Raw genomic sequence first — 24,651 nt, forward strand, 5'->3', positions numbered from 1 at the left:
GAGAACTGCACCACGCCCCCCTGGGTAAGACCAGTGGAGAAGGGCCTGTCAGCTTCATCCATTAACCACCATTTCAGCGTCACAAGCACCACGCTTAAGTTATTGAAACTGTTGATCAAACGTTACACAAAGAGTGAATTACTGCTAGGCAGGGTCGGGGTAAACTGTCAATTAGTTAATTAAGGAAGTAAGAGTGAATTAAAATACAAAATGATTACTTTTGATTTCAATTTGTAATTTCAGTTTTAGTTTGGTATTACATTAATTTACATGGATTCCAACCCTGCTTCTAGGGCTAATGAAGTAAATTCATATTTTGTAAACCAAATAATCCTATGTGTGGACTAATGGAAACAAGAACTCATTACTAGTAAAAATTCTTCTGCTTCTGATGATAGGCGAGATATGGAATCGGCCCGAGAAAGACAGGAGGTCAGAGACATGTGGTCTGTCAAAGCCGTTTAATAGGTGTCACATGGAGGAAAAAAATCTCCCACTATTAGAATCCTCACCCTCGTCCTGTGTGGGTGCTTCAAGAACTCACTCGACCCAAACACTCATACCATCAAGTATTGACGTCTTATCAACACAGTGTCAGTTGTCTGTTCACACACAATTACAAGGTCAGTCCCCTTCATTGTTACTCATAGCAGCCATAGCCCCGTGCGCCCACATCCCCACACCTGACCCGTCTCGTTGGTTATGGCGGCGAGTGAGGTCATTAACACCGATGTCGATGCACTGGGTGAAGGGACTATGTCAGCCTTAGTCTTCTGTGGTTTACCTGAGCTCTGAGTGATGGCTGTGTTAGACTGCAGCTCCCCAGCCTACCAGCCTACATGGAGGCCCCTGCAGCCACAGGCTAGCTAGCGCTCAGCACTACCTATTAGATAAGAGGATTTTCATAGAGACATCTCCTGTACCAAACGTTTCATTAAGAAAAATACACCTGAATTCTCTTTATGTACAACAGAAAAGAAACATTAACCTGCATATTCAAGATTCATTTTAATATTATTATGTATATATTTTCTGCATTAGAAATATCACTATTTTCTCAAATGAAGAACTCCAACTAGTGTAATGATAATTTCACCCATAAATCATTGAAGTACAATATTTACATATATGATACAGAGCCCATTTTAATCTGAAACAATATTAAAATAAATGTTCAATAGATACAAAGGTTTTTTAATTCTATTTATATTCCAACAACCTTGTCGGGGAGTCCTTGCACACTCCAAAATTGTAAAGCCATTCTCTTCTAACAAACTATTAAGTGCAAACAATTTTCTCTTTTTTTGTCTTTAAAAAAACCTATGATTGCAGCATCCAGAGTTCAGACAGAAGGTGATGACACGCCATAATCCCAAGTGCATCCGAGGCCGTCTTCAAACATTTTTCAATGTCCCATCATATTTATGAATTTTTTAAAAATGAAACAGAAAACGGGGACAAAATCAGTGCAAAATACTCAAACTATGATATTCTGATTGAGATTTCAAAAAAGCCTTTTTTTTCTTGGTAAAGGAACATCTCCGGTCTCCCTTTAGAGATCAAGCTGCAGCAGGGCCAGTCGGGTAAGAAGAGACTGGGAGAGACTCGTTAGGAGATGTACACCTAGTCTGAAAACAACCTCATTGTCCCTACACCAGGTACTTTAGATGTATATATAAAATATGGCAGAAATTCCTGGGCTGGGGTGAAGCCTTCAACAAACAGCTTATGCCTATCCCAATCCCCTTAGATCTGCCAACACTTAGGAGGCTACGGGTTGTTTTCAGACCAGGCAGGAAACAGGGGTGGGGACAAAGTAAAGTCCCCCAGCCCAACTCTCCGATGAGACACAACAGCACACGCCTCCGGGACCAATTCAAGCTTGAACTTCAAACATCCTTTTTCGGGGGAATCCGCTACCCTCCTTAGTCACAGCTACCTACGGGTGAAGAATAACAGAAAGAGAATGTGGAAGGTGGAAATGATGATGACGATGATGATGAGTGAAGAGCAGCGCTGCAGGGCAGGGTCCAAGCCTGTGGGTCAGAGCCTGGGGGTCAGAGCCTGGGGGTCAGAGCCTGGGGGTCAGAGCCTGGGTCAGAGCCTGGGGGTCAGAGCCTGGGGGTCAGAGCCTGGGGGTCAGAGCCTGGGTCCAGGCCGGCTCAGCCCGTCTCTGTGGGATGGAGCTTGGTTCAGCAGCACCAGTAGAGTTACCAGGGCTATACCACTGTCCCACTGGGGGAGTTGGCCGGGTTCTGGGACGACAGCAAACCCTGTGGAGGGGAGAGAGAGAGATTGAGGGAGGGAGAGAGGGAGTGAGAGAGGGAGAGAGAGAGAGAGAGAGGGAGGGAGAGAGAGAGAGAGAGAGGGAGGGAGAGAGAGGGAGAGAAGGAGGGAGAGAGAGAGGGGGAGAGAGAGAGAGAGGACGAGAGAGAGGGAGAGAGAGAGTGGGAGGGAGAGAGAGAGAGGGAAAGAGTGAAGGAGAGAAAGAGAGGACGAGAGTGAGAGAGAGGACGAGAGAGAGCGAGAGAGAGGGAGGGAGGGAGAGAGAGAGACGGATGTGGGTCAGATCCAGAACAACCCGTTAGGCATACACAAGTAAAACAAAGGCGCGTAGTATCATGATGGAGCCCTCAGTGTGTGATAGAAAGACAGAACACCTCTGCTGATGAAATACTTTGTTAAGTATGTGTGGGTGGAGTCTCCTATTACTGAACCCATCTCTAGGGGTTGACTTCACAGTAGCAAAGAGCCCATTTACACCTGGTGTGAGTAGGCGTTTTGTATGCAGATTGTATTCAGAGTCAGACAGTCACTTGTAAGACATGGATTATAAAACGCGTTATAAATGCACACATGGGAGTACTGAAATCGAAATTCAATCAGCCCGAACCACCTCCTAGTTTGAGTGTTGTGGGCCCAGGGGTCACGGACAGACCGCACACCTCACAGTTATTCCAGGCTCACACTACAGGATTTTTGGGGCTGATTTATCCCCGATTCACCCCTCCCGACAATCGGAGGAGAAATCTGGTCTGGAACGTTGGTCGGTACCGATGTTCGGCCCAGATGATCTTGTAATGTGAGGGGTTTAGAGATCCAATCTTACAGTATACCTCTCGGTCAGCTCACAGACCCATCGGGGCGGCCCCAATAATATGACGTTTGATATTTAAGATTATGACATCTCTACTTTACAAGCGAGACAGCGAGACCAGTGGTTCATTGCTCCCTCAGGCACGATAAGACCCTGTAGTGTGTGATGAGCCGTTATTTTCAAATCTTGTCGTGTGCGCATGTTTGAGATTGACGAGAAGAGCATCTGTTAAGATCCTCCTTATATGCGCGATACAACCCCGATTACAAAATCGGTTAGGGTTTTAAAATATCCTGTAGCGTGCGCCCCGGCATTAAGCACCCCCCCGGCCCGGCTAACCACGCGGCCCGTGTTGAACCCGCACGCCGTGACTCACCACTTTCCCGGGCCTGGCCCATGTGCAAACGAAGCCCTCCTGACAGGCTGTGACCAGACAGTCCTCCAGGAAGATCAAGACGGTCAGCCTCTCGTGGGCGATCTTCTTGCACAGCAGCGGCTCCAGCAGCGGCACGTCCTCCATGCGCGGACACAGCGCCGTGCCCAGCGTCTTGGCGGCGTCCGTCTTGCCCGCCCGCGCGTGGCCCAGCTGGCTGAGCTTGTCGCTGCTCTTGCTGCCCACGTGGCCCACGCTGTGGTTGCGCTTGAGGTCCTTCTCGTGGCGCTCCTTCCGCGCGTCGTGCAGCGACAGCGTGGCGAACTTGCCGACGCCCGTGGCGATGAGGGCGGCGCCGTCGATGAGTCCGACGCCCTTGGTGGTGGTGCCGCCGCCGCCTGCGTGACAGTTGGGGGCGCCGGCGCCCCCTGCTGAGTTGGAAGAGTGCGGCAGGCTATTGGAGCGGGGCAGAGGGGCCGGGAGAGAGTTAGCGGGGTTGTGACCGCTACCGCTGTTATTCCCGTTTGCGCCCGAGGGGTTCGTGGTTGCGGCGGCGTTGGTAGCAGTAGTAGCGATCGCCGTCCCCGAAGGGGAGGGGCTGGTGGCGCTCATGACGTTAGTGTGAGTCCTGGTCCGGGACAGGGGGAGGTGGGGGAAGAGAATGTCCTCCGTTAGGTCCCACAGGCACAGCTGGGTGTCCTGTCCCACCGAGCCGAACCGGTAGGTCACGCTGACGGGCCGCCCGTCCGTCGAGTTCCTCTTGGAGAGGCGTGACTGGGCGCTGTTGGCCCGGTCCCGCCCCCCGCCGCCACTGCCGAAGTGAATCTGCTCGTGGAAGTCCTCGTCGCTGCCGCTGAACTCGGCGGGGGGGTCGCCACCGCCACTGCCGGCGCCGTCCTCCACGCTGGTCGTGCAGTGGTCGAACGCCACCACGCTCACCCACGACTTGTGGCCGTGGCCGCGCGCGATCACCCGGCAGTCCGAGAACGACCACACGGTCACCAGGTCGTCCTCGCCGCCCGCCACGATGTAGCGCCCGTCCGGGCTCCAGCACACGCACAGCAGCCCGCCGAAGTAGCTCTTCATGGTGCCGTGGAGCTCGGCGGCGTCGAAGCCGAACACGCGCAGGAAGCCGTCTTGGCTGGCGCACGCCAGGAACTTCCCGTCGGGGGAGAAGGCGAACTCGTTCAGCGCGCCCTCGCCCACCGTCCAGCGGAGCAGCGGGTTACGGGCCGACTTGCTCTTGCAGGTGTGCACGGCGTAGGCCTCGCCCTGCTTCAGGAGCTGGTAGTGCGGGGCCGTCGTGCCGCAGGTGTGCTCCACGTTGTACAGGTACATGCTGCCGCTGGAATGGGCCACCAGGAACAGGCTCTCGGAGCCGGGGACCCAGCGTACGCAGGTCACCCGCGACTTGTCTATCAGCCTCTGGTGGAGGGAGAGAGAGAGAGAGAGGGGGTCGTGAGGGAGAGACCCAACGAGAGAGACGGCGGACGTGTATTGTCGCAGGATAGCGGTAAAGTGCTGGAGTTGAACTGGGTTCAGACTGGTATAGGCTTACGGTCTGTCTCTGTCTAACAAACTGTATAGTAAACAATTGTTCATTAACTACCTCCATTCTAACTTCTCCAGTGCAAGCTTGTCCGGAACAAGCGCATCAATAGGTCAGGGCAGGGGTTATTGTAGGTGTATTCCTGTGTTGTTTTTTGTTATAGTGTAAAAACTCTGCTCTACGAGGTTGACTAGGGGTGCACCGAAGAATCGATCTTTGAAAGGATCGCGATCCTTAATGCCACGATTCCTGGATCGATTCTCAACTCCCAAGAATTGATTCTTCTTTTTTTCCGTTGGGATCGAGAATCGATTCTGGAACCGGATCTTGACCCCAGGAATCGGAATCGGTTCGGATCGCGGCTTAGTGGAATTGGGAGCACCCCGCGAACCCACCTCCTCATTGAAGAGCTTGCTGGTCTCCTTCTTGATGGGGTCGATGAGCTGCACCTGTCCAGCAGAGAAGCCCACCAGCAGAGAGACGCTCTCCGCCGTGGCGGTGAGGGGGTTGAAGTCATGACACGTGGGCTGCGTTCCTTTGTATATCCTCTTGTCTATGGGTTTGCTCAGGTCAGCCGCCTAGAAGGATGACAACCACACACACACACACACACACGCGCACACACGCACACACGCACACACACACACACACACACACACACGTAGGAGGGTCCATAAAAGAGGTCTTCAGGAAACACCACTTCTAACTTTTATCTCTAATATCTGCAGCTTATCAACAGAAGGAGAAACAAATCAGCTACTGCTGGATATAAAAGCATCTGACATGACTTCAAACAGTCCAACTAACTAACTAACTAACTAACAAACATGTTGCTCCTCTTCTGAAATTCATGTTTTCATAATCCAATGTTGAACATGCACCATCGGTAACAATAAAAAAAAAAAGGAAGTATTGAGACGTTATCATGTAAACGGGGTCGAAGACACTGCTTCTGCGGCCTATCTGAGGGTCATGAAGTCTAAAACACTGGCAATGATTACCCCAGAGAAAGAGAGGGAGGCCCAGAAGAGAATGTAGGTTACCCTGCAGTACCTATTGTCTACCAACAGGTGGCCGGGGCATGCAAAGATCCAGGGAGGCGACTTGATTTAAACCAGAGAGACAAACTGGTAAAAAAAAAAAAAAACACACATACTGCTGTAGCATGCAATTCAACAGCTGCAGTCAAATTCATCCGAGCGCAACATCTAAGAGCTCAGGGCAAGACAACCGGTTCACCGTGAGAGGAACGGAGGGGGCTTTATAGACTAGCTGAATTACAGCTCCCCTCGAAACTGTGGCGGCCATGTCCATTGAACGACAAACGCTGAACTCACCCACTGGCCGCTGTAGCCAACTTGGCACTCTGGCGCTGAGAGGATAGGACAGTTGTAAGCTATATGGCCAACTGCCCACTGGCAAATTGCAGAGCAAGACATGGCTACAAATCAACCAGGGGTGCCAGGGTGATATGTGGAAGGCAGCTGCTTAAATGGCAGTGTGATGATTTTGTGCGGGGCGGCCGCTGCCTAAGCCTTCAGGTGTAACAGGGATGGAAGGCCACGCAAAAACTCTACTATGATGCGTGTTTCTGTCAGCACTGCATTTTTGTCATAGAGGCCCCAGTATAGTGCGAGCAAAGCAAAATCAGCCCTAATGGTATAAGGCTCTAAGACACACCTTGTGTGCACTCATGCTCCTAAGCCTGGGCTTACCACTATCAAAGCAGGACATCCAAATAAGGGCTATGGGCCTTTCGCATTCAAAACCTGATAGAAAAACACAAAGCACAACTAGAGAGTTACAAGTAGGCAAACTTGGAAAGTATATGGAGCAAATTCACATCGTTTGACCAATGGATTTGGCTGCCGTGAACTGTGTCCTAAACTCGGCTTCCCTACTTCTTTCCTCTGTCTCCTTTTGTTCCACTCACTGGTGGTGGCGACACATATTAAGGAAAAGGCTAGAGTCTGATCGGCGGAATGCCAGAAGGCAGGTTGGGCAACATTTTACACCCTCTGTCTCCGGTCTGCCAAAGACTGACCTGAATTTCTAGCAGCTGAATGTCCACTACCTACAATGAACAGTCAAGACCTCGATTAAACGTCAGTTGTCATAGTGCTGAGCTACAAAGGAGAAAGGGTCGGTGGCCACAGCTGTGTGACCGTCGCCAGTAGTGTAAACAAACACTGCTTACTGCAGTGACATCATCCCAATGTACAAACACCAGGGTCACTGCCAAACGTTGACAGCTCGCTGCATGACATCATCTCAACAAATAAATACAACTCACTACCAACAATGGTCCATACAAGTACAGTCAACCACAGACACGTTAGAAAAGCATCAAGGCCTCCAGCTCAGTGTCAACTCAGTGTAACGTTAGCTCACAATAAGCTAGCTCTGACTGAATAAATAAAAAGACCAGTGTAGTGTTTTAGCTCTGTCTGGATAAACAAAAAAGACCAGTGTAGTGTTTTGGCTAATGACACGGTCAATATAACTTTAACTTCATAGTGAATCTGTACCCATCATCAATGACGGCGTCACAACTCATCACGACTCTAGTCCAAGGTTAAAGATTCAGTCTCCAGAGAGAATGTCATGACAACACCTACAAGTTGGCTAACTAGCTAGGACTAATTCGAGGGTGTTGAACACAGCTAGATAGCTAGCTGTTAGCTAGATGATGTGCACATACCAGCACATCCCCACAAGGTGCGGGCAAAACAAACTGTGCCAATGCTAGCTGGGCTAAGCTAGCCAGTTAGCTGGACAGTACATGGCCTAGCTTGTCTGGCTATCTGCGTACGTCAGTGAAACAAGCAAAATGGACAGGCACAATGTGTAACACACTTTAATCCAGACATTAGTTACACGCTTTGTTACAACGGAAAGTTGTTTACCTTTCTCACGCCTTTGTAAATATAGAAGTACAGTTCCCGGCCCACATTGAAACAGATTCGGTCACCGTTACCGGACTGGTCGTTCACATTCACGAATGAGACTTTCACCGGATTCGAGCCCTGGGAGTTAAAAGGCACCCTGTTCGGCCGGCTGTATTCGGAGTGAGTGAGGAGTTTATAGACACCTTCCCGAGTGGTGAATTGAGTTTTAATTTCGTTCATCTCCTTCCCTCCTCCCTCCGCCGCCATCTTGGAAATTGGCGTTCATCCTGTCCAGAACCCGGATCTTACCCACAGTGCATGCGTTCCGCCACAACTCAGGAGCAACTTTCGTTAAATGTGCTCGGGCCGCCCGGCGGTGCACCGTGTTGCGCTTAATATCACAGGGTCGCCGGTTCACTTGATGGCCGTCGCCCGGTTGACACAAACTTAATACTATTCGCTCGGTGACATGAGGTGACGCTTTCGGATTGTCATTTTGTTAGATAAAGCAACAATGGATTGTAAAACACCCCTTTTCCCCCAAGGAAGTGGCTACTAATTTCACAAAGACAGCAACAACATTGAGCTGCATTTTAACTTCTTGATTTGTTTGTGCGTACACTTGTGAAAAGTTTAAAAGTCAACTCAATCACACTTATTTCCAATATATAATTATTCACTTAAACTGAAATGGAATGAACGTGACCAATAACAACCCAATATGGGTTTCATGACATAATTTTAACATGACATTAAATTGCATTAGAAAGTATCCCATAGAGTCCATGTTTCAAGATCAGTTTTCCTGTCCAGTTCATTGTCATAAATATGTCTCCGAACTTTTCCCTACTGGATGCTTCCAGGCCTCCAGCCATGGCTTCCAGGGACAGTTTCCAGCATCAACTAGAAACATTACATAACTGGCCTGCCACAGATAACAGCGCCATCCTCTGGTCATCTGAAGTCACAGCATCCTAATCCTTGCATGAGAATTCTAGTCTTTTCTATCATACGTTTGTTCAGTAGTCTATTCATGTAGACCAAGGCCGGACTTCTTCAATGGGAATATTTGAAGTGTTTATACATGTATGTACTTTGTATACTTCATGTATGTTTATCATATAATAGTGATGGTAAATGTGGAAAAGACAAACAATGAAAAAGGCAAAAATGTCTTACTTATGCACTATTGATACCCGATTGAATCTAAAATCATGTCATGCAACTATGTGAACCTTTACTAATTTATTAAACAAGTACTTACTGCTTACAGTGCGTATATGAGGGAGTATATTCCACAATGAAATGGCTCTGTAAACAACTGTCCTTTTCAAGAATTGTGTCCTGATCTAGTTAGCTTCATATGACCCATACCACCTGTTGGTCTTCTTCTTCAAAACAGTATGTCAGCGCTGAATGAAAACAAACTTTCTTTGTGATATATATAACATGGCTGCTGTCTCTTATGTAGCCTGTTTCATTTCATCAATGACTAAAGAAATTGAACCACGCTGTAGCTTTGGTGCTCTAGCCTACTAAACATCAAAGAGACTGCATTACTAATCAAACTGTTGCTTAAGCACATGAGCTATTCTCCCCAATCTCACGGGCCAAAAAAAGACTTGGGTCCTGTTATCTCTGAGGCCTTCTGGTCTGCGTCTGTGCAGTGAGGTGTCATGGAACCATGTGGTGCCGGGGAGGGCTACGCACAGCTGTGACGTTGACAGCTGAGGCAATGGTGGACCAGGCCTGCCATGCGCTATCAGGATCACTCTTGCCTTGAGTGACAGGCACCCCTTGTGACTCTGCAGCCCTATAAGGACACATGGCTACAGACCCCCTCACACACTAGCCCCTTCTAGAACCTTCTGAATGGAAGCTTCCAGAAAGCCGCCCCTTGAGTATATAAAGACAGGGATAGTGCCAAGGGTCTGCAGTCAGTGAGAAGACATTCACCTGAACCGATAGAGGATTACTGCCTACAGGAGAAGCAGTGAAATACTGAAATTTATACTAAATCTATCTGCAGAGGAAGAGTACAGCTCAGCGACCCATACTATAAATACAGAAAGGAAGAAGTGAAGCTCAGGAGCTCATTCATATATATAAGGTAAGACATTTAATATACTGAAAGTAGAGCTAATTAAAATGTACTTGTTACTCACAAGAATGATGAAGGTCGCTTGTTAAGGTCTGGAATTAATTATGAATTGATGGTACTCGAGCTGCAAGCAAGCACAGCAGCCATTAAATATCACGTTATTACCACCGGGCTGAATATCATTTAAAATGACATTAGATGGGGAAATCACAGTAGACAAATTTGTCTAGTTGCTCCAGATTTCTTTGTGGAGAGGAAGGCCGGCTTGAAGCACATGGCCAAGCATGACCCTGAGAGAGAGAAATGGCAGCTGAACAGAGGAGGCAGCTAGGACAAATTACTGCTACAGCGAGTTTTGAACAAGTTATCTAAAAAGGCAATTACCAAACCAGATAGAACTCAAACGGTTGTTTGAAATCAACAGCATAATTAATCAAACACCTCCCAAGCTGCTATTTGAATAAATATCATGTCTATGAATAAACATGGGCTCAAATAGTTCATGACTAACTTTGCTATGGAGAAGTGAGTTAATTTCCTAAAGCTTTTTTGACAGATTGATGACAGATTAATTACCTCAAGTGTTCTTGTACTAGAAGAGTAAAATAATATAACTCAACATTTCACTATTTTAGGCTAAATTGGAACAATTTACCTTTCCTTTTCAAAGAGTAGGTGCCACATGGCACTACTGCTGCTGCAGCTGTTGGCTTGGCTAACACCCTCCACCCTCCTTGCAATGGCGAGCCTTTGATTGACAGCTAGGGCCTGCGCAACAGGAGCCTTGGGGTCTGCTCTGGAGCTGTAACAGCTGCTCCTCTCCTCCTGCTCCAATCACATTTAGCCATGTGGTTACTCACCGGCTTCATGGGGAAAAAAAGAAATCGGATATGATTATACATTTATTGAGTTTAAATAAAATATCACTCAATACTTCATCTTACTGCACGGCATAAATAAGTTATCATCTTTTTTCCTACAGCAAATTGCAAAGCAAATTCATAGCGAATTGCAATGGCTCCACTTGCCTGGTCAAAACTTTGGGTTCTTTATAGCTTTCGACATCTTTACAGAATGTGAAATATGGGTCAAACATATTTAGGGACATAAAATACTTAATCAGACTTAATGTCACAAGTGCCATTTTCTTTTTCTTCTTTACAGATGCCAGAGAAAGCAGGCCCCACCATGGAGGACGAAGTGGAGACCTTCGCCTTCCAGGCTGAGATTGCTCAGCTGATGTCTCTGATCATCAACACCTTCTACTCCAACAAAGAGATCTTCCTTAGAGAGCTCATCTCCAACTCATCTGATGTAAGTGAATAAAATACTGCAGAATTAACACATTAACACTGAAATCATTTTCACTTCTTTATTTTTTAAACAAAGGTTATGTGTTTCTGGTTACACTAGCTCTCGTCAACCGCATCACTCTCATAAACCTCTACTTTTTTTTTCTGTCAGGCGTTGGATAAAATCCGATACGAGAGCTTGACAGACCCCAGCAGGCTTGAATCCTGCAAGGAGCTGAAGATCGAGGTCACTCCTGACTTGCGTACTCGCACCCTGACCCTGGTCGACACTGGTATCGGTATGACTAAGGCTGACCTGATCAACAACCTGGGTACCATCGCCAAATCTGGCACCAAGGCCTTCATGGAGGCCCTGCAGGCTGGAGCCGACATCTCCATGATTGGCCAGTTCGGTGTGGGTTTCTACTCAGCCTACCTGGTGGCAGAGAGGGTGACCGTCATCACCAAGCACAACGATGATGAGCAGTACCTTTGGGAGTCTGCAGCAGGAGGCTCATTCACAGTCAAGGTCGACACTGGTAAGCCACTCATAGCTTCTCTACAATGTAACAAGTCACAGATTAAATAATCGTACATATTAAATAATAGTATTGAATGACAAGTATGGATCAGACAGTCAAATCTTTCTCATTTAAAAGGTGAGTCCATTGGCCGTGGAACGAGAGTGATCCTGCACCTGAAGGAGGATCAATCAGAATACTGTGAGGAGAAGCGGATTAAGGAAGTAGTGAAGAAGCACTCACAGTTCATTGGCTATCCCATCACACTCTTTGTAAGTTCCATTTGAAATATCTTCTCACTTTACACATATCTTCTCACTTTACACAAGCAAGTACGTAGTAAACTAAATGAGAGACCATTCCACAAAACTACTACTTTAAATTATTTTAAATCCAAAACACTAAAAAACAGACATTCTTTATTTCAAGGTGGAGAAGACTAGGGAGAAGGAGGTGGACCTTGAGGAGGGACAGAAGGAGGAGGAGGGAGCTGAGAAGGATGCTGCTGCTGAGGACAAAGACAAGCCCAAGATTGAGGATGTGGGCTCTGACGAGGACGAGGACACCAAGGAATCAAAGAACAAAAGGAAGAAGAAGGTCAAGGAGAAGTACATCGATGTCCAGGAGCTGAACAAGACCAAGCCCATCTGGACCCGTAACCCTGACGACATCACCAACGAGGAGTACGGAGAGTTCTACAAGAGCCTCACCAACGACTGGGAGGACCACATGGCTGTCAAGGTGAGTGTCTCTTATGACAAAGAAACAAATCAAAAAAATTACAACAAATCCCATTGTTTTGTCTTGATAGGATTTATTAATAACCATGTTATAGCATAACAAGTAAAAAACTGCATGGCAATGAAACAAATTCTGATTCTGAAATGCTTATCTCTGCTCTCTCCAGCACTTCTCAGTGGAGGGCCAGCTGGAGTTTCGCGCGTTGCTCTTTGTGCCCAGGAGGGCCTCTTTTGACCTCTTTGAGAACAAGAAGAAGAGGAACAACATCAAGCTGTATGTGCGCAGGGTCTTCATCATGGACAACTGTGACGAGCTGATGCCAGAGTACCTCAGTGAGTATCTCGGCTAGTAACCTCAGTAGGGCCTTGTATACCGTGCCCGGGTCTGTGGACTTGGAGTGGCTCGGACTGACCGCATGTCTCTCTCTCTTTCTCACCAGACTTTGTCAAGGGTGTGGTGGACTCTGAGGACCTCCCCCTCAACATCTCCAGGGAGATGCTGCAGCAGAGCAAGATCCTGAAGGTGATCCGCAAGAACCTGGTCAAGAAGTGCATGGATCTCTTCACCGAGCTGTCAGAGGACAAGGACAACTACAAGAAGTGTTACGAGCAGTTCTCCAAGAACATCAAGGTAAACCCATCTGAAAATGAGATATTCTGACCTTGCCCTGCCAAATGAGAGTTCGCCTTTGTATCATAAGTCTTCCTGACGTGCACTAAGGGTAGATTATAATGGATGTTAACATCACATCCCTTCTTTCTCTATCTACTGTAGCTGGGTATCCACGAGGACTCTCAGAACAGGAAGAAGTTGTCAGAGATGCTCCGATACTTCACCTCCAACTCTGGTGATGAGATGGTGTCCCTCAAGGACTACGTTGGCCGCATGAAGGACAGCCAGAAACACATATACTACATCACTGGTGAGCGCGTTGGATCTGTTGATCATTGGTCATCACTGTGGCACAAACAATAACTAAAACAATGTGTGACTGAAACAAATTCTGGTTCCCTCTCTAAGGTGAGACCAAGGACCAGGTGGCCAACTCTGCATTCGTGGAGCGCCTTCGCAAAGCTGGCCTGGAGGTCATCTACATGATCGAGCCCATTGACGAGTACTGCGTCCAGCAGTTGAAGGAGTATGATGGCAAAAACCTGGTTTCAGTAACCAAGGAAGGTCTGGAGCTGCCTGAGGACGATGAAGAGAAGAAGAAGCAGGAGGATCTGAAGACTAAATTCGAGACCTTGTGCAAGATTATGAAGGACATCCTTGACAAGAAGATTGAGAAGGTAGGCCTATATTTAAAGCGCACTGACATAAAACACAACTGCAGTAAACACAACATTAAATGAATCATCTATTTTCATTACTGACAGGTCACAGTCTCCAACCGACTGGTCTCTTCTCCCTGCTGCATCGTCACCAGCACCTACGGATGGACGGCCAACATGGAGAGGATCATGAAGTCCCAGGCTCTCAGGGACAACTCGACCATGGGCTACATGACCGCCAAGAAGCACCTGGAGATCAACCCCAACCATGCCATTGTTGAGACCCTGAGGGAGAAGGCAGAGGCTGACAAAAACGACAAAGCAGTGAAGGATCTTGTCGTCCTCCTGTTCGAGACCGCTCTGCTGTCATCGGGCTTCACACTGGAGGACCCTCAGACCCACGCAAACCGCATCTACAGGATGATCAAGCTTGGCCTTGGTGAGTTGAATTTCCAAGATGTAAAAACAGAGATAGGGTATACACAGAGACAATTGTTGAGAATTTGAAGAAAAAAATGTTCTTTGCTCATGTTTTCCCTACCCTCTCCAGGCATTGATGATGACGATTCAGCAGTTGAGGACATACTTCAGCCCAGTGAAGATGATATGCCCGTTTTGGAAGGTGACGATGACACATCAAGAATGGAGGAAGTTGACTAAAATTATTACAGAAGTACCTCTTTTATTTTTATTTTATCCTTACCTTTTTCAAATGTTCTTTACTTTACTTGACTGTCAAGTCTTCATGTACAGTAGGATATTGTAAGCTAATAACAGTATCACTGACTATCAATTGTACTTGAAGTAGCCTACTATCAATTCAAGTGGAATTTGACTTGTGTGTCTTTTTGTAGCTGTGAAATATTTTGTATGAAACAGTGCGGCTTTATAATAAAAAATATATATATTTAAAAATACTTTTTCTCTTCTCTACTCTATTTCTGGATTACTTTGATGACTTCTGTTCTGTATGCAGAAGTGAAAACCACTAGGCTACCTCTTAGCAACGTATGGAGTCAGAACTCCTCCCTCTAGCCCGCCCTCCACAACAGAGTTGAATGGACGAGGGGCGTGGTCAGGGGAACTATACCGTTTGATTGACACTCCGTTGCACCACTCAGTTTACGCACACGAGCTTTCGCCAGGAATATTCTAGACGGTTCTGGAAGCTGAGGATTTCTCACACAGTCTGGGGCGGTATATAACCCAACAACCTGCATTTTGCCCCATCTCCTTGGATAACGTGGTGGTAAAGGGCTTCACATTACATCAAACGAAGACTATAGGAATTTTTCACATTTCGCAGGACGGTAAGACATGACATATCCGCGGCTAACGTTAGCTAAATGATAAACACTTGCAGAGAAAAGTACAGGTTATATACGTCTTTTAAATAGTGACATCTGAATGATAAGATTCCAAACACCACCATCATGGAAATATAAGATGTATTTTATTTGGCTGAATGAACGTTAGCTATTATTCGCACATCAAACTGAGTTTTCTTAGGAGACTAACGTTATCACTGAGAATGAAAATAAGTTGCTTTTTGGTGACAGTGTTAACGTTAGCTAGAGAGACAACTGGGCCAAAAGTGCTTGAAACTAAATGTTCTCTTCGTGACATTTTCCTTAATTTACCAAGGTATTATCTTAATTTGGCATATTTATTGTAGCTATTATGTTTATTATGGTAACGTTAGGTGGTATCTATTTCTATTGTTACTGCTAACGTTAGCTAATGCGACACGATTCTTTCATATGAGGAGGAGGAGGGGAGGGCTGGGATGAATGAAATCAGAACCAGCACTAGCTAAGTTACTTAACTACAGCACTTTACGTACAGCTATTAGTACGTAGCCCGGTTTCTAACTTATCTGCTTCGTGGTGTGACTGTGTGTGGGTGTGGAGGGAGTGCATATTGGTCCTCGACTCAATACATTTCAGATTTGCCAGCTGTAACACCGCACTATGCATTGCATTGGCTACACTTCTGTCATTAGCGCAGACTTCACGATTGAGTTCTTCAGAACTGATGGACGGTTACCCAGTGACTGTGTAGTACTTTCTAGAAGCATGTCGTTTGCTGAGCCAACCGACAGGGGGAGTATTTTTGGCTGATGCGTCTCAGGCCATGTGCTCTGTGGTCTCCAATGCATTGAAGGAAATATAAATTCCCCTTTTAAACTAGAAGACCATGTAACATCACAGAGCATGCCAAAATGTTTTATGGACTGAATAGAAAGCTCAATCATATACTAGGGCAATACTAAAGACTCCCTGAAAGAATGTTTCTAATCTAATTTTAGCTATACACATTCTTGCTCCTAGAGAATCATGATCAGTCAGCAGCATACTGAAGGAGGGGGAACTGTATTTCAAACAACTGATTTAAACTTGTAGAATAGCTGTAATTTATCTCGGGAGTGACGCGTGGATTCACTTGGGATTATCCTAATGCAGTAGTGAGCAGAACAGAGACAGACAGTCTTACACACCACCTGTCTCCATAAGCCATGCGTCTCTTTCTTTCTTTCTTTCTTTCTTTCTTTCTTTCTTTCTTTCTTTCTTTCTTTCTTTCTTTCTTTCTTTCTTTCTTTCTTTCTCTGTCTCTCTCCCTCTCTCTCGGTCTTTGCAGGTGCAGGAGCAATTGACATCTATGGCTAATATAAAATAATTTTATAAGATTAACCTTAGTAATTTGTGGGGTGGGGCTTTACAGCCACTAGAATGTACAGAATAGATCAGAGTAAAGAATATAGAAGAGTGCAATTCTCTCTTTCTCTCTCTCTCTCTCTCTCTCTCTCTCTCTATATATATATATATATATAATCTTTGGTTATGACGACACACATTACCTAACCATATCCATACGCCATTTTTCTGTGCCAATTACATCACATCATAACTAGTGACTCACCCTCACTGGCCTGATGTAATCTTGTGAACCTTACAGCACTGTCGCTAGCTAGATACAATTTTGAGTGTTTGAATAGCCATAACCACACGCTTGACCATAGAACTAAGACATTTTTAAGTCAGACAAAGGAAAATGTGCTAAGTCAAAACCCATGTTTCAGGATGGCAAGAAAACACTGACTCATAATACGTGGATTGTGGACTTTCTCTCTGTCCTCTCTGTGTGTGTGTGTGTGTGTGTGTGTCTGCTCATGGTGTGTGTTCATTTTCAGATGCCTGACGCACATGACCAACCCATGGAGGAGGAGGCTGAGACCTTTGCCTTCCAGGCTGAGATTGCTCAGCTAATGTCTCTGATCATCAACACCTTCTACTCCAACAAAGAGATCTTCCTTAGAGAGCTCATCTCCAACTCATCTGATGTAAGTGAATGTTATTAATCAGATAATGGGTGCAGTGTGTGCTCCATAACTGTCAAGTAGCTCGATAGACATTACAGTAGTTGACAGTACATGTAGTACAAGGCTATTCCATTTCATATTTATGCCCTATTCGTTATCTGTGCTTTATACTGTTATGATCTGATCTGTAGTTTATTACATCTATTACTAATGCCTTATTACCATTTCAGGCCTGTCATCATTCAGTAGTAAATGCTGTTGAATGAATACATTCATGGGACAGAAAGTTGAAAACATGCCAAACCCCTTCTTATTTATCTTTGATAGGCCTTGGACAAGATCAGATATGAGAGTCTCACTGACCCCAGCAAACTGGACTCTGGCAAAGACCTCAAGATCGAGATCATTCCCAACCCCCAGGAGCGCACCCTAACCCTGACCGACACTGGTATCGGCATGACTAAGGCTGACCTGATCAACAACCTGGGTACCATCGCCAAGTCTGGCACCAAGGCCTTCATGGAGGCCCTGCAGGCTGGAGCCGACATCTCCATGATTGGCCAGTTCGGTGTGGGTTTCTACTCGGCCTTCCTGGTGGCAGAGAAGGTGACCGTCATCACCAAGCACAACGATGATGAGCAGTATGTCTGGGAATCCTCGGCTGGAGGCTCCTTCACTGTTAAAGTTGACAACTGTAAGTACAATCAACACTAATACTAATAGTAAAATGCCATTTCATCAGTTATAATCTGATATTGGACTTGATGATGAACAAGTCAAGACTTGCATGACATGAATGGATGTAGATTGGATGTAGATTTGCTAGTCAACATTTTTTCCCCCTATATGCCCATGGCTCCTCTCTCTGCTGTAGCTGAGTCTATTGGGCGTGGCACCAAGGTGATTCTGCACCTGAAGGACGACATGACAGAGTACGATGAGGAGAAACGGGTCAAAGAGATTGTGAAGAAGCACTCGCAGTTTATCGGCTACCCCATCACGCTCTTTGTAAGCACTCACACACAATAGTTTCAGCGAATATTCCCAGTTCATGATTCACCTTATGCCCCTAGAGGCATTTCATATGGGATTGTTATTAATATCTTTGATCCCTTCACATAAACCGGAAGTGTCTCATTTAAGAGCTTTGGATTGGGCAAGTTCTCCAGGAAGATGGATATTATTGATGGATGAGGCCAAACGCCGACGTACGTGAACTAGGGCTGTCAAAAAAGTTCGAAAAAAAATTGAATATCTTTTTTTAAAAGAAGTTCGCACCTAAATTTGAGAGTTCGAATATTGTAATATTAATAAATAATATTATTCATCAAAAATTATGCAGCGATTTACATTAATAACAGAACATTTATAGGCTACAATTTATTTACGGGCAATAATCCAATAATCCAGACCCAGCACCTTATCGGAAGATGAAAGTTAACACCTCAGCGAGGGGTAACAGTGTTCACAGTACAATATTACAGTCAAGGGTTATTTTATTAGGCTATTATATTCATGAAAAATCAACAACAAAAAACTTTGAATATCGTTCGAATCATTCGTAAATTCGAATATCGTTCGAACTCTACTAAATTAATTCAAATATATTCAAACTAAATTTTATGGCACTTTTGACAGCCCTAACGTGAACCCTTCAAACGTAACTGACCTCTCATGATCCTCCCTTGTTCAGGTGGAGAAAGAACGCGATAAGGAGGTGAGCGACGACGAAGCGGAGGAGGAGGAGGAGAAGAAGAAAGGAGAGGGTGACGAGGAGGAGGACGAGGAGAAGGACGAGGACAAGCCGGAGATCGAGGACGTGGGCTCGGACGAGGAGCACGACCACGACCACGACAAGTGCTCGGACAAGAAGAAGAAGAAGAAGAAGATCAAGGAGAAGTACATCGACCAGGAGGAGCTGAACAAGATCAAGCCCCTGTGGACCCGTAACCCTGACGACATCACCAACGAGGAGTACGGAGAGTTCTACAAGAGCCTCACCAACGACTGGGAGGACCACATGGCTGTCAAGGTGAGACGCTAAAAGTTGGCAAACTATTAAAATAGTAACCATATACAGTAGTAACAATAACTTGTTTGAAAGTTCTTCATATTCCCCTCAAAAGCTCTGTTAGGCCATGACATGCCAGTTAAGATTGATCGGCGGTCATACAGCATTGCAGCTGTCATGTAATGGACATAACAGTTGCACCATCATTCATACTTGAAGATGGTGAGTAACAAAAATGTATTCTGTTGTTGACCGTGCCTGTTTGTTCGTTTCTATCTGCAGCACTTCTCAGTGGAGGGCCAGCTGGAGTTCCGCGCCCTGCTCTTTGTGCCTCGCCGCGCACCCTTTGACCTCTTTGAGAACAAGAAGAAGAAGAACAACATTAAGCTGTATGTGCGCAGGGTCTTCATCATGGACAACTGCGACGACGTCATCCCAGAGTACCTCAGTATGTCTTAAGAGAGTTGTAATAGATGTGTATAACAGTTAATAAGTTAAATTATTTAGCCTCACAGATGCCTCATCAAAATCTAATAACACTATAGTGACAGCCTATGAAATACTGCTCTCTGGTTGTGTGAATGGTCCCAGGTGACTATCTACTCGCTTTCTCATCAGTGAAAACGGGTTCTCTGTTTATTCAGACTTCATCAAGGGTGTGGTGGACTCCGAGGACCTCCCCCTCAACATCTCCAGGGAGATGCTGCAGCAGAGCAAGATCCTGAAGGTGATCCGCAAGAACCTGGTCAAGAAGTGCATGGAGCTCTTCACCGAGCTGTCAGAGGACAAGGACAACTACAAGAAGTGTTACGAGCAGTTCTCCAAGAACATCAAGGTCAGTTCATCACCACTGACTATTTACACTGCTGTACTGCACTGCGCCCCCTCTTGTCATACAGGTTGATATGATCTTGCAGGATTTTTAAAGTCGCACAGAAACTGACATTTGAGATCATCTAACTTCCATAGTTTGACGTATTTCCGACGCAAACAAGCTATGAGGGTGGGACATAATGTTTAGAGGAATTTGATTGGAACATTGACAAGTGGACGGGTTTTAAGAACTTTAGACAGATTCGATAGAAGGATAGCGTTGATTGACGGGTGGATGTGAGATTATTGTGGTGGATGTGAGATTATTGGCCTAAAATCTAAGGTACCTGTTGTCGTAATTGCAGGAAGTAAGAAATTATATACTTTGATATAAGATTACAACAAAAGGAGAATTTTGTAAATTTTTTGGCATACATCGTTGAATAGGTGAACACTACGACCAATTATGGGAACCAAAATGGGACAGAATGCTTTTTTCATTTCATACTTTAAGGTCTAAGAGGGGAAGAAGGATGACCATCGACCAAACCCACCAACCCATGGGAGTTAGATTTGGAGCCTGTCCCTCTAACCTCTAATCAGTCGCCACCTGTCTGATCCCCTCGCCATCCGTTCCTCTTAAACCTGAGAAAAGCAGCTTACAGCCCATTCAGGGCTCCCTGCCGCCATCTGCAGGCCCGCTAGAATAGATATCAATAGGTAGTGTCAGTGGCCCATAATGAGTTATTGCATAATTTCTGTACCAAATCTATAGGAGGGTACATTCTCTCTTTCACTTATTTCCTTCCAGTTGTCACCAGTGAAAATCATATAAGCGACCTTGGGTTTCATGAAAGGCGCTATATACATTTAAGTTATTATTAATATTATTATTATTATTATATAATTATGTGCATCCTGAATTCAATAAGAATCTCCTGCAACTCGTTGTAGTGCATGATCTGTTGACTGATTGGAAGTGAGTGAAAATTCCTTAGCATGGAACATGGCGACTTTTGAAAGTAGTTTATTTGTTATCGTACAGCTTGTGACTCACATGCAATGGGCGGTGACACAGAACACACACACGCGTCGCGGAGGGAATGTGTCCTCTGCATTTCTCCCATCCAAGCTGTCCTCCAGGGGCAGCCAGGAGCAGTGGGCAGCCTCATCAGTGGCGCCTTGGGACCAAGTCCAAGTGCTCAGTCCAGGTCCTGGTCAGGGTACGGACTGAAGAGCATCGAATGGCATCAAAATGGCCTCTTCTGTGTTGTTTACAGCTCGGCATTCACGAGGACTCTCAGAACAGGAAGAGGCTGTCAGAGCTGCTGCGCTACTACACCTCTGCCTCCGGCGACGAGATGGTGTCCCTCAAGGACTACGTCATACGCATGAAGGACAGCCAGAAACACATCTATTACATCACTGGTGAGGACGAGCCCTTCGATAGAACTAAAGGGATAATCGATCCCTGTTTTAACGCCTTAAAGTAAGACTCTAGAACTAGAGGCCTGGGAGCCATTTTACAAAATCTCTACTGTCTAAAATGATATGAATATAATAGATGGAAAGAAAACCACCTTACCTCCTCTATGCTTCATATATAGTTCTTTCACTTATGTTTCAGGTGAGACCAAAGACCAGGTGGCCAACTCTGCCTTTGTGGAGCGCCTTCGCAAAGCTGGCCTGGAGGTCATCTACATGATCGAGCCCATTGACGAGTACTGCGTCCAGCAGCTGAAGGAATTCGAAGGGAAGAACTTGGTTTCAGTGACCAAGGAGGGTCTGGAGCTGCCTGAGGACGAGGATGAGAAGAAGAATCAGGAGGAGAAGAAATCTCAGTTTGAGAACCTGTGCAAGATCATGAAGGACATCCTGGAGAAGAAGGTGGAGAAGGTGAGATGACAGACCTGATATCACACACTGCAGTATTGACTCAGAGCCACCAGTAAGAAATCAATCTTTGGCTCCCATGCTCACATACTGTACGTCTTGTAGAGTGGAAAAGAATGAACGTGTCTGGAAATCAATGCAATCCATTACAGACTGCCAAGCCCATTAGAAAGCTGTTTCTCACAGCTTTATGCAGATAAAAACTCACCTAACCCTAACACTCCCCACATACCCCTAACCCTTAACCTCCGCTGTCTCCAAAGGTCACAGTCTCCAACCGACTGGTCTCCTCTCCCTGCTGCATCGTCACCAGCACCTACGGATGGACGGCCAACATGGAGAGGATCATGAAGGCTCAGGCGTTGAGGGACAACTCCACCATGGGCTACATGGCCGCCAAGAAGCACCTGGAGATCAACCCAGACCACCCCATCGTGGAGACCCTCAGACAGAAGGCAGAGGCTGACAAGAACGACAAGTCGGTGAAGGACCTTGTCATCCTGCTGTTCGAGACCGCTCTGCTGTCGTCAGGCTTCACCCTGGACGACCCCCAGACACATTCGAACCGCATCTACAGGATGATCAAGCTCGGCCTGGGTGAGTTGGGCCTGTTTGACACGTGTCTGGTCTGAAACCATCTCCTCAACCTTACCGTCTAGACTGATTTGCAACTTGGATCAACCCTAATCCCGATTTCCTGTGTATTTATAATTAGAAGAGAATAAGACAAGATGTATACAAAACCTTAATTGACAGTAAAATAAATATCTCTTGTTTTTTGAGCTTTGGTGACAAACATTCTCTCTTCTGAACCCCCAGGTATTGATGAGGATGACCTGAACGTGGAGGAGCCTACCTCTGCCCCTGTAGAAGAAATGCCCCCACTGGAAGGTGAAGACGACACATCCAGGATGGAGGAGGTCGACTAGGCAGACTCATCCATATCATGCCATTGATAAGCACTTTGGCAGTTGTGTTGTATATGATGACTGGATTTGATGTTTGTTCATAAGCTTGGAATGTTCCCCTGTTTGCCGACCCTCACCCTCTTCTAGAATCCCCTCAACCCTGTGACCAAATACGGTTATTTATTCCCTTAAACCTTTTTGAAAAATAAGAGCATATTGCGTTTTTGTATCTTGAGTTGTATCATTGGATTTCTTTTTAATTTATTCACATTCCAATGCTCTTATTTTCTGTTATGACTGTAATGTAATATATCTTATCGAAATGGATACTGGGACCCAGATTAAACGTGAACCATGTTAACCATTTGGCCTTTCTCACTTTGATCTGCTTCTGGTGTCTTTCTGAATACATTTGCAGGTTTACCTAATTACTAAGCATAGTCTTTCTCCAGACTCAAATATGACATTGAATCGCTGTGCTCCGCATACTACATAATAGAGTCAAACAAATTAAAAAATTAATTAAGACTATCTGGAACATTGGATGACTCAAACTAAAACACAAAACAAACGTAATTGCTATCTGGCCCTAAACCATGAATATAAATTGGCAGAGTACCTCTTCACTGCCAGAGATGCAAAGCAGAGACAGATCCTGACCAAAATAAATGCAGACTGAGTGACCACAGTCCAGCCATAGAGAAAGACGGACACGAGAAGTCCTGGCTACCGATAGGTGAGGTACAGTAGAGACAGATGCACTTCCTCCTACACTATAATAAATTCAATGAAATACGGAACATCTACTTTAACAAGTTCAACTATGTAATTCCAGACTTCAAAGAGCGTAATGACCTCTCAAAACAACAAAAACTACTAGGGGAAGCAGACGGGGCATGTATGGCTGCTCAATATGTATCAACATGCCACAACCTGAGGGACAGACCTTGACACATATAGCACATGCACATATTCACACACAGCACATAGTTTTCTCTCAAACACACACAGACACATACATCTGTTACTGTAGGCTACTAATTTAATGTTATGTATATGTATCTTTTTTCAATTTTATTTTTCATGCATATATTTTAATATAAATGTCACTAAAATTAATGTTAGAATATTATTTATACATAAACTTACACACACACACATCTGTTACTGTGTTGATGTTCATTTACTGTGTAAATCTTTACTGTTAATTACTATCGCTTATTGTTATTTCATGTATTTATTTTCAATCTACATACATTTTAATGTACCAAAAGCTTCGATAACACAGATGAACAATTTGCAATGCTAATAAAACGAATTGAATTGAATCTGTGCCATTTCGCGTATCGACGGGTCAAAATCCAAAAAGTGGAATACGCACCGTCTGTGACGGCAGATGGCGTTTGCCTCCACAAGAACACTAATCAGACAAGTGATGCCTCTGTTACTAGCCGGCTACTAGAATAACAGTTTGAAACGCTTGTGCTGTGTAGAGAATATGCAGGGAATAGTGATACGCAATGTTGACATTCCTTTTCATGAGATCCGATTATAGTTGATTATATACTTGGTATGTGATTTGCTATTGCTCTGCCAAGAATACTATTCGAGACCGATAGACTCAAGCTGACCAGGCAGGGTTGTTCAGCTACATAGATAGCCCATAGATTTATAGTGGATGAGGATAGCATTGTAGTTAAACTGTCAAGCAGCCGCTGCCTCGATCACTTCTCGCAGACAGGCGCTCCCACTCTCTTTCAATGACCGAGCTGTCAAAGACAGACAGTCACCTGATAGATAGCAGCCTATCACACCAGCGAAGGAGCAGCCAGCCGTGACTACCCGGAGAGTTGGAAGTGCTCAGTAGTACTGGA

At 45.5% G+C, this 24,651-nt stretch overlaps 3 protein-coding genes across 3 annotated transcripts; 2 read left to right on the forward strand and 1 right to left on the reverse strand.

Annotated features, from left to right (window-relative positions):
- Positions 1-446: 446 nt before the first annotated feature.
- Positions 447-8,179, reverse strand: wdr20b (WD repeat domain 20b). The gene is made up of 4 exons (XM_084440182.1): positions 7,926-8,179; positions 5,415-5,597; positions 3,474-4,895; positions 447-2,273 (listed from the first exon to the last, which is right to left on the reverse strand). The coding sequence occupies exons 1-4, from the start codon at positions 8,172-8,174 to the stop codon at positions 2,220-2,222; spliced, it is 1,908 nt and encodes a 635-aa protein (XP_084296308.1). The 5' UTR covers positions 8,175-8,179; the 3' UTR covers positions 447-2,219.
- A 2,993-nt stretch (positions 8,180-11,172) lies between these two features.
- On the forward strand, positions 11,173-14,493 carry hsp90aa1.1 (heat shock protein 90, alpha (cytosolic), class A member 1, tandem duplicate 1; the record flags this gene model as incomplete). The annotated part of the gene is made up of 10 exons (XM_084440264.1): positions 11,173-11,322; positions 11,473-11,839; positions 11,960-12,093; positions 12,251-12,562; positions 12,729-12,894; positions 13,002-13,192; positions 13,337-13,484; positions 13,583-13,851; positions 13,939-14,272; positions 14,384-14,493. 10 exons carry the CDS (start codon positions 11,173-11,175, stop codon positions 14,491-14,493), a joined length of 2,181 nt encoding a protein of 726 aa, XP_084296390.1.
- Positions 14,494-15,039: 546 nt separating this feature from the next.
- On the forward strand, positions 15,040-23,112 carry LOC311310437 (heat shock protein HSP 90-alpha-like). The gene is made up of 11 exons (XM_084439939.1): positions 15,040-15,143; positions 17,024-17,173; positions 17,480-17,846; positions 18,027-18,160; positions 18,846-19,184; positions 19,446-19,611; positions 19,808-19,998; positions 21,257-21,404; positions 21,604-21,872; positions 22,133-22,466; positions 22,689-23,112. Exons 2-11 carry the CDS (start codon positions 17,024-17,026, stop codon positions 22,796-22,798), a joined length of 2,208 nt encoding a protein of 735 aa, XP_084296065.1. The 5' UTR covers positions 15,040-15,143; the 3' UTR covers positions 22,799-23,112.
- Positions 23,113-24,651: the final 1,539 nt, after the last annotated feature.

This window comes from Borostomias antarcticus (assembly GCF_949987555.1).
Source record: "Borostomias antarcticus genome assembly, chromosome: 6".
Taxonomy (NCBI): Eukaryota; Metazoa; Chordata; class Actinopteri; order Stomiiformes; family Stomiidae; genus Borostomias; species Borostomias antarcticus.

Bases quoted from the DNA above. Each gene is read 5' to 3' on its own strand.
- LOC311310437 (XM_084439939.1), top strand. From the start codon at position 17,024: ATGCCTGACGCACATGACCAACCCATGGAGGAGGAGGCTGAGACCTTT. The intron at 19,185-19,445 runs GTGAGACGCTAA...TTCTATCTGCAG, and splicing joins AGGACCACATGGCTGTCAAG to CACTTCTCAGTGGAGGGCCA. The intron at 19,612-19,807 runs GTATGTCTTAAG...CTGTTTATTCAG, and splicing joins CGTCATCCCAGAGTACCTCA to ACTTCATCAAGGGTGTGGTG.
- wdr20b (XM_084440182.1), bottom strand. From the start codon at position 8,174: ATGGCGGCGGAGGGAGGAGGGAAGGAGATGAACGAAATTAAAACTCAA. The intron at 4,896-5,414 runs GTGGGTTCGCGG...TCCCTCCACCAG, and splicing joins GCAAGCTCTTCAATGAGGAG to AGGCTGATAGACAAGTCGCG. The intron at 2,274-3,473 runs GTGAGTCACGGC...TCCCCTCCACAG, and splicing joins GGGCCAGGCCCGGGAAAGTG to GGTTTGCTGTCGTCCCAGAA.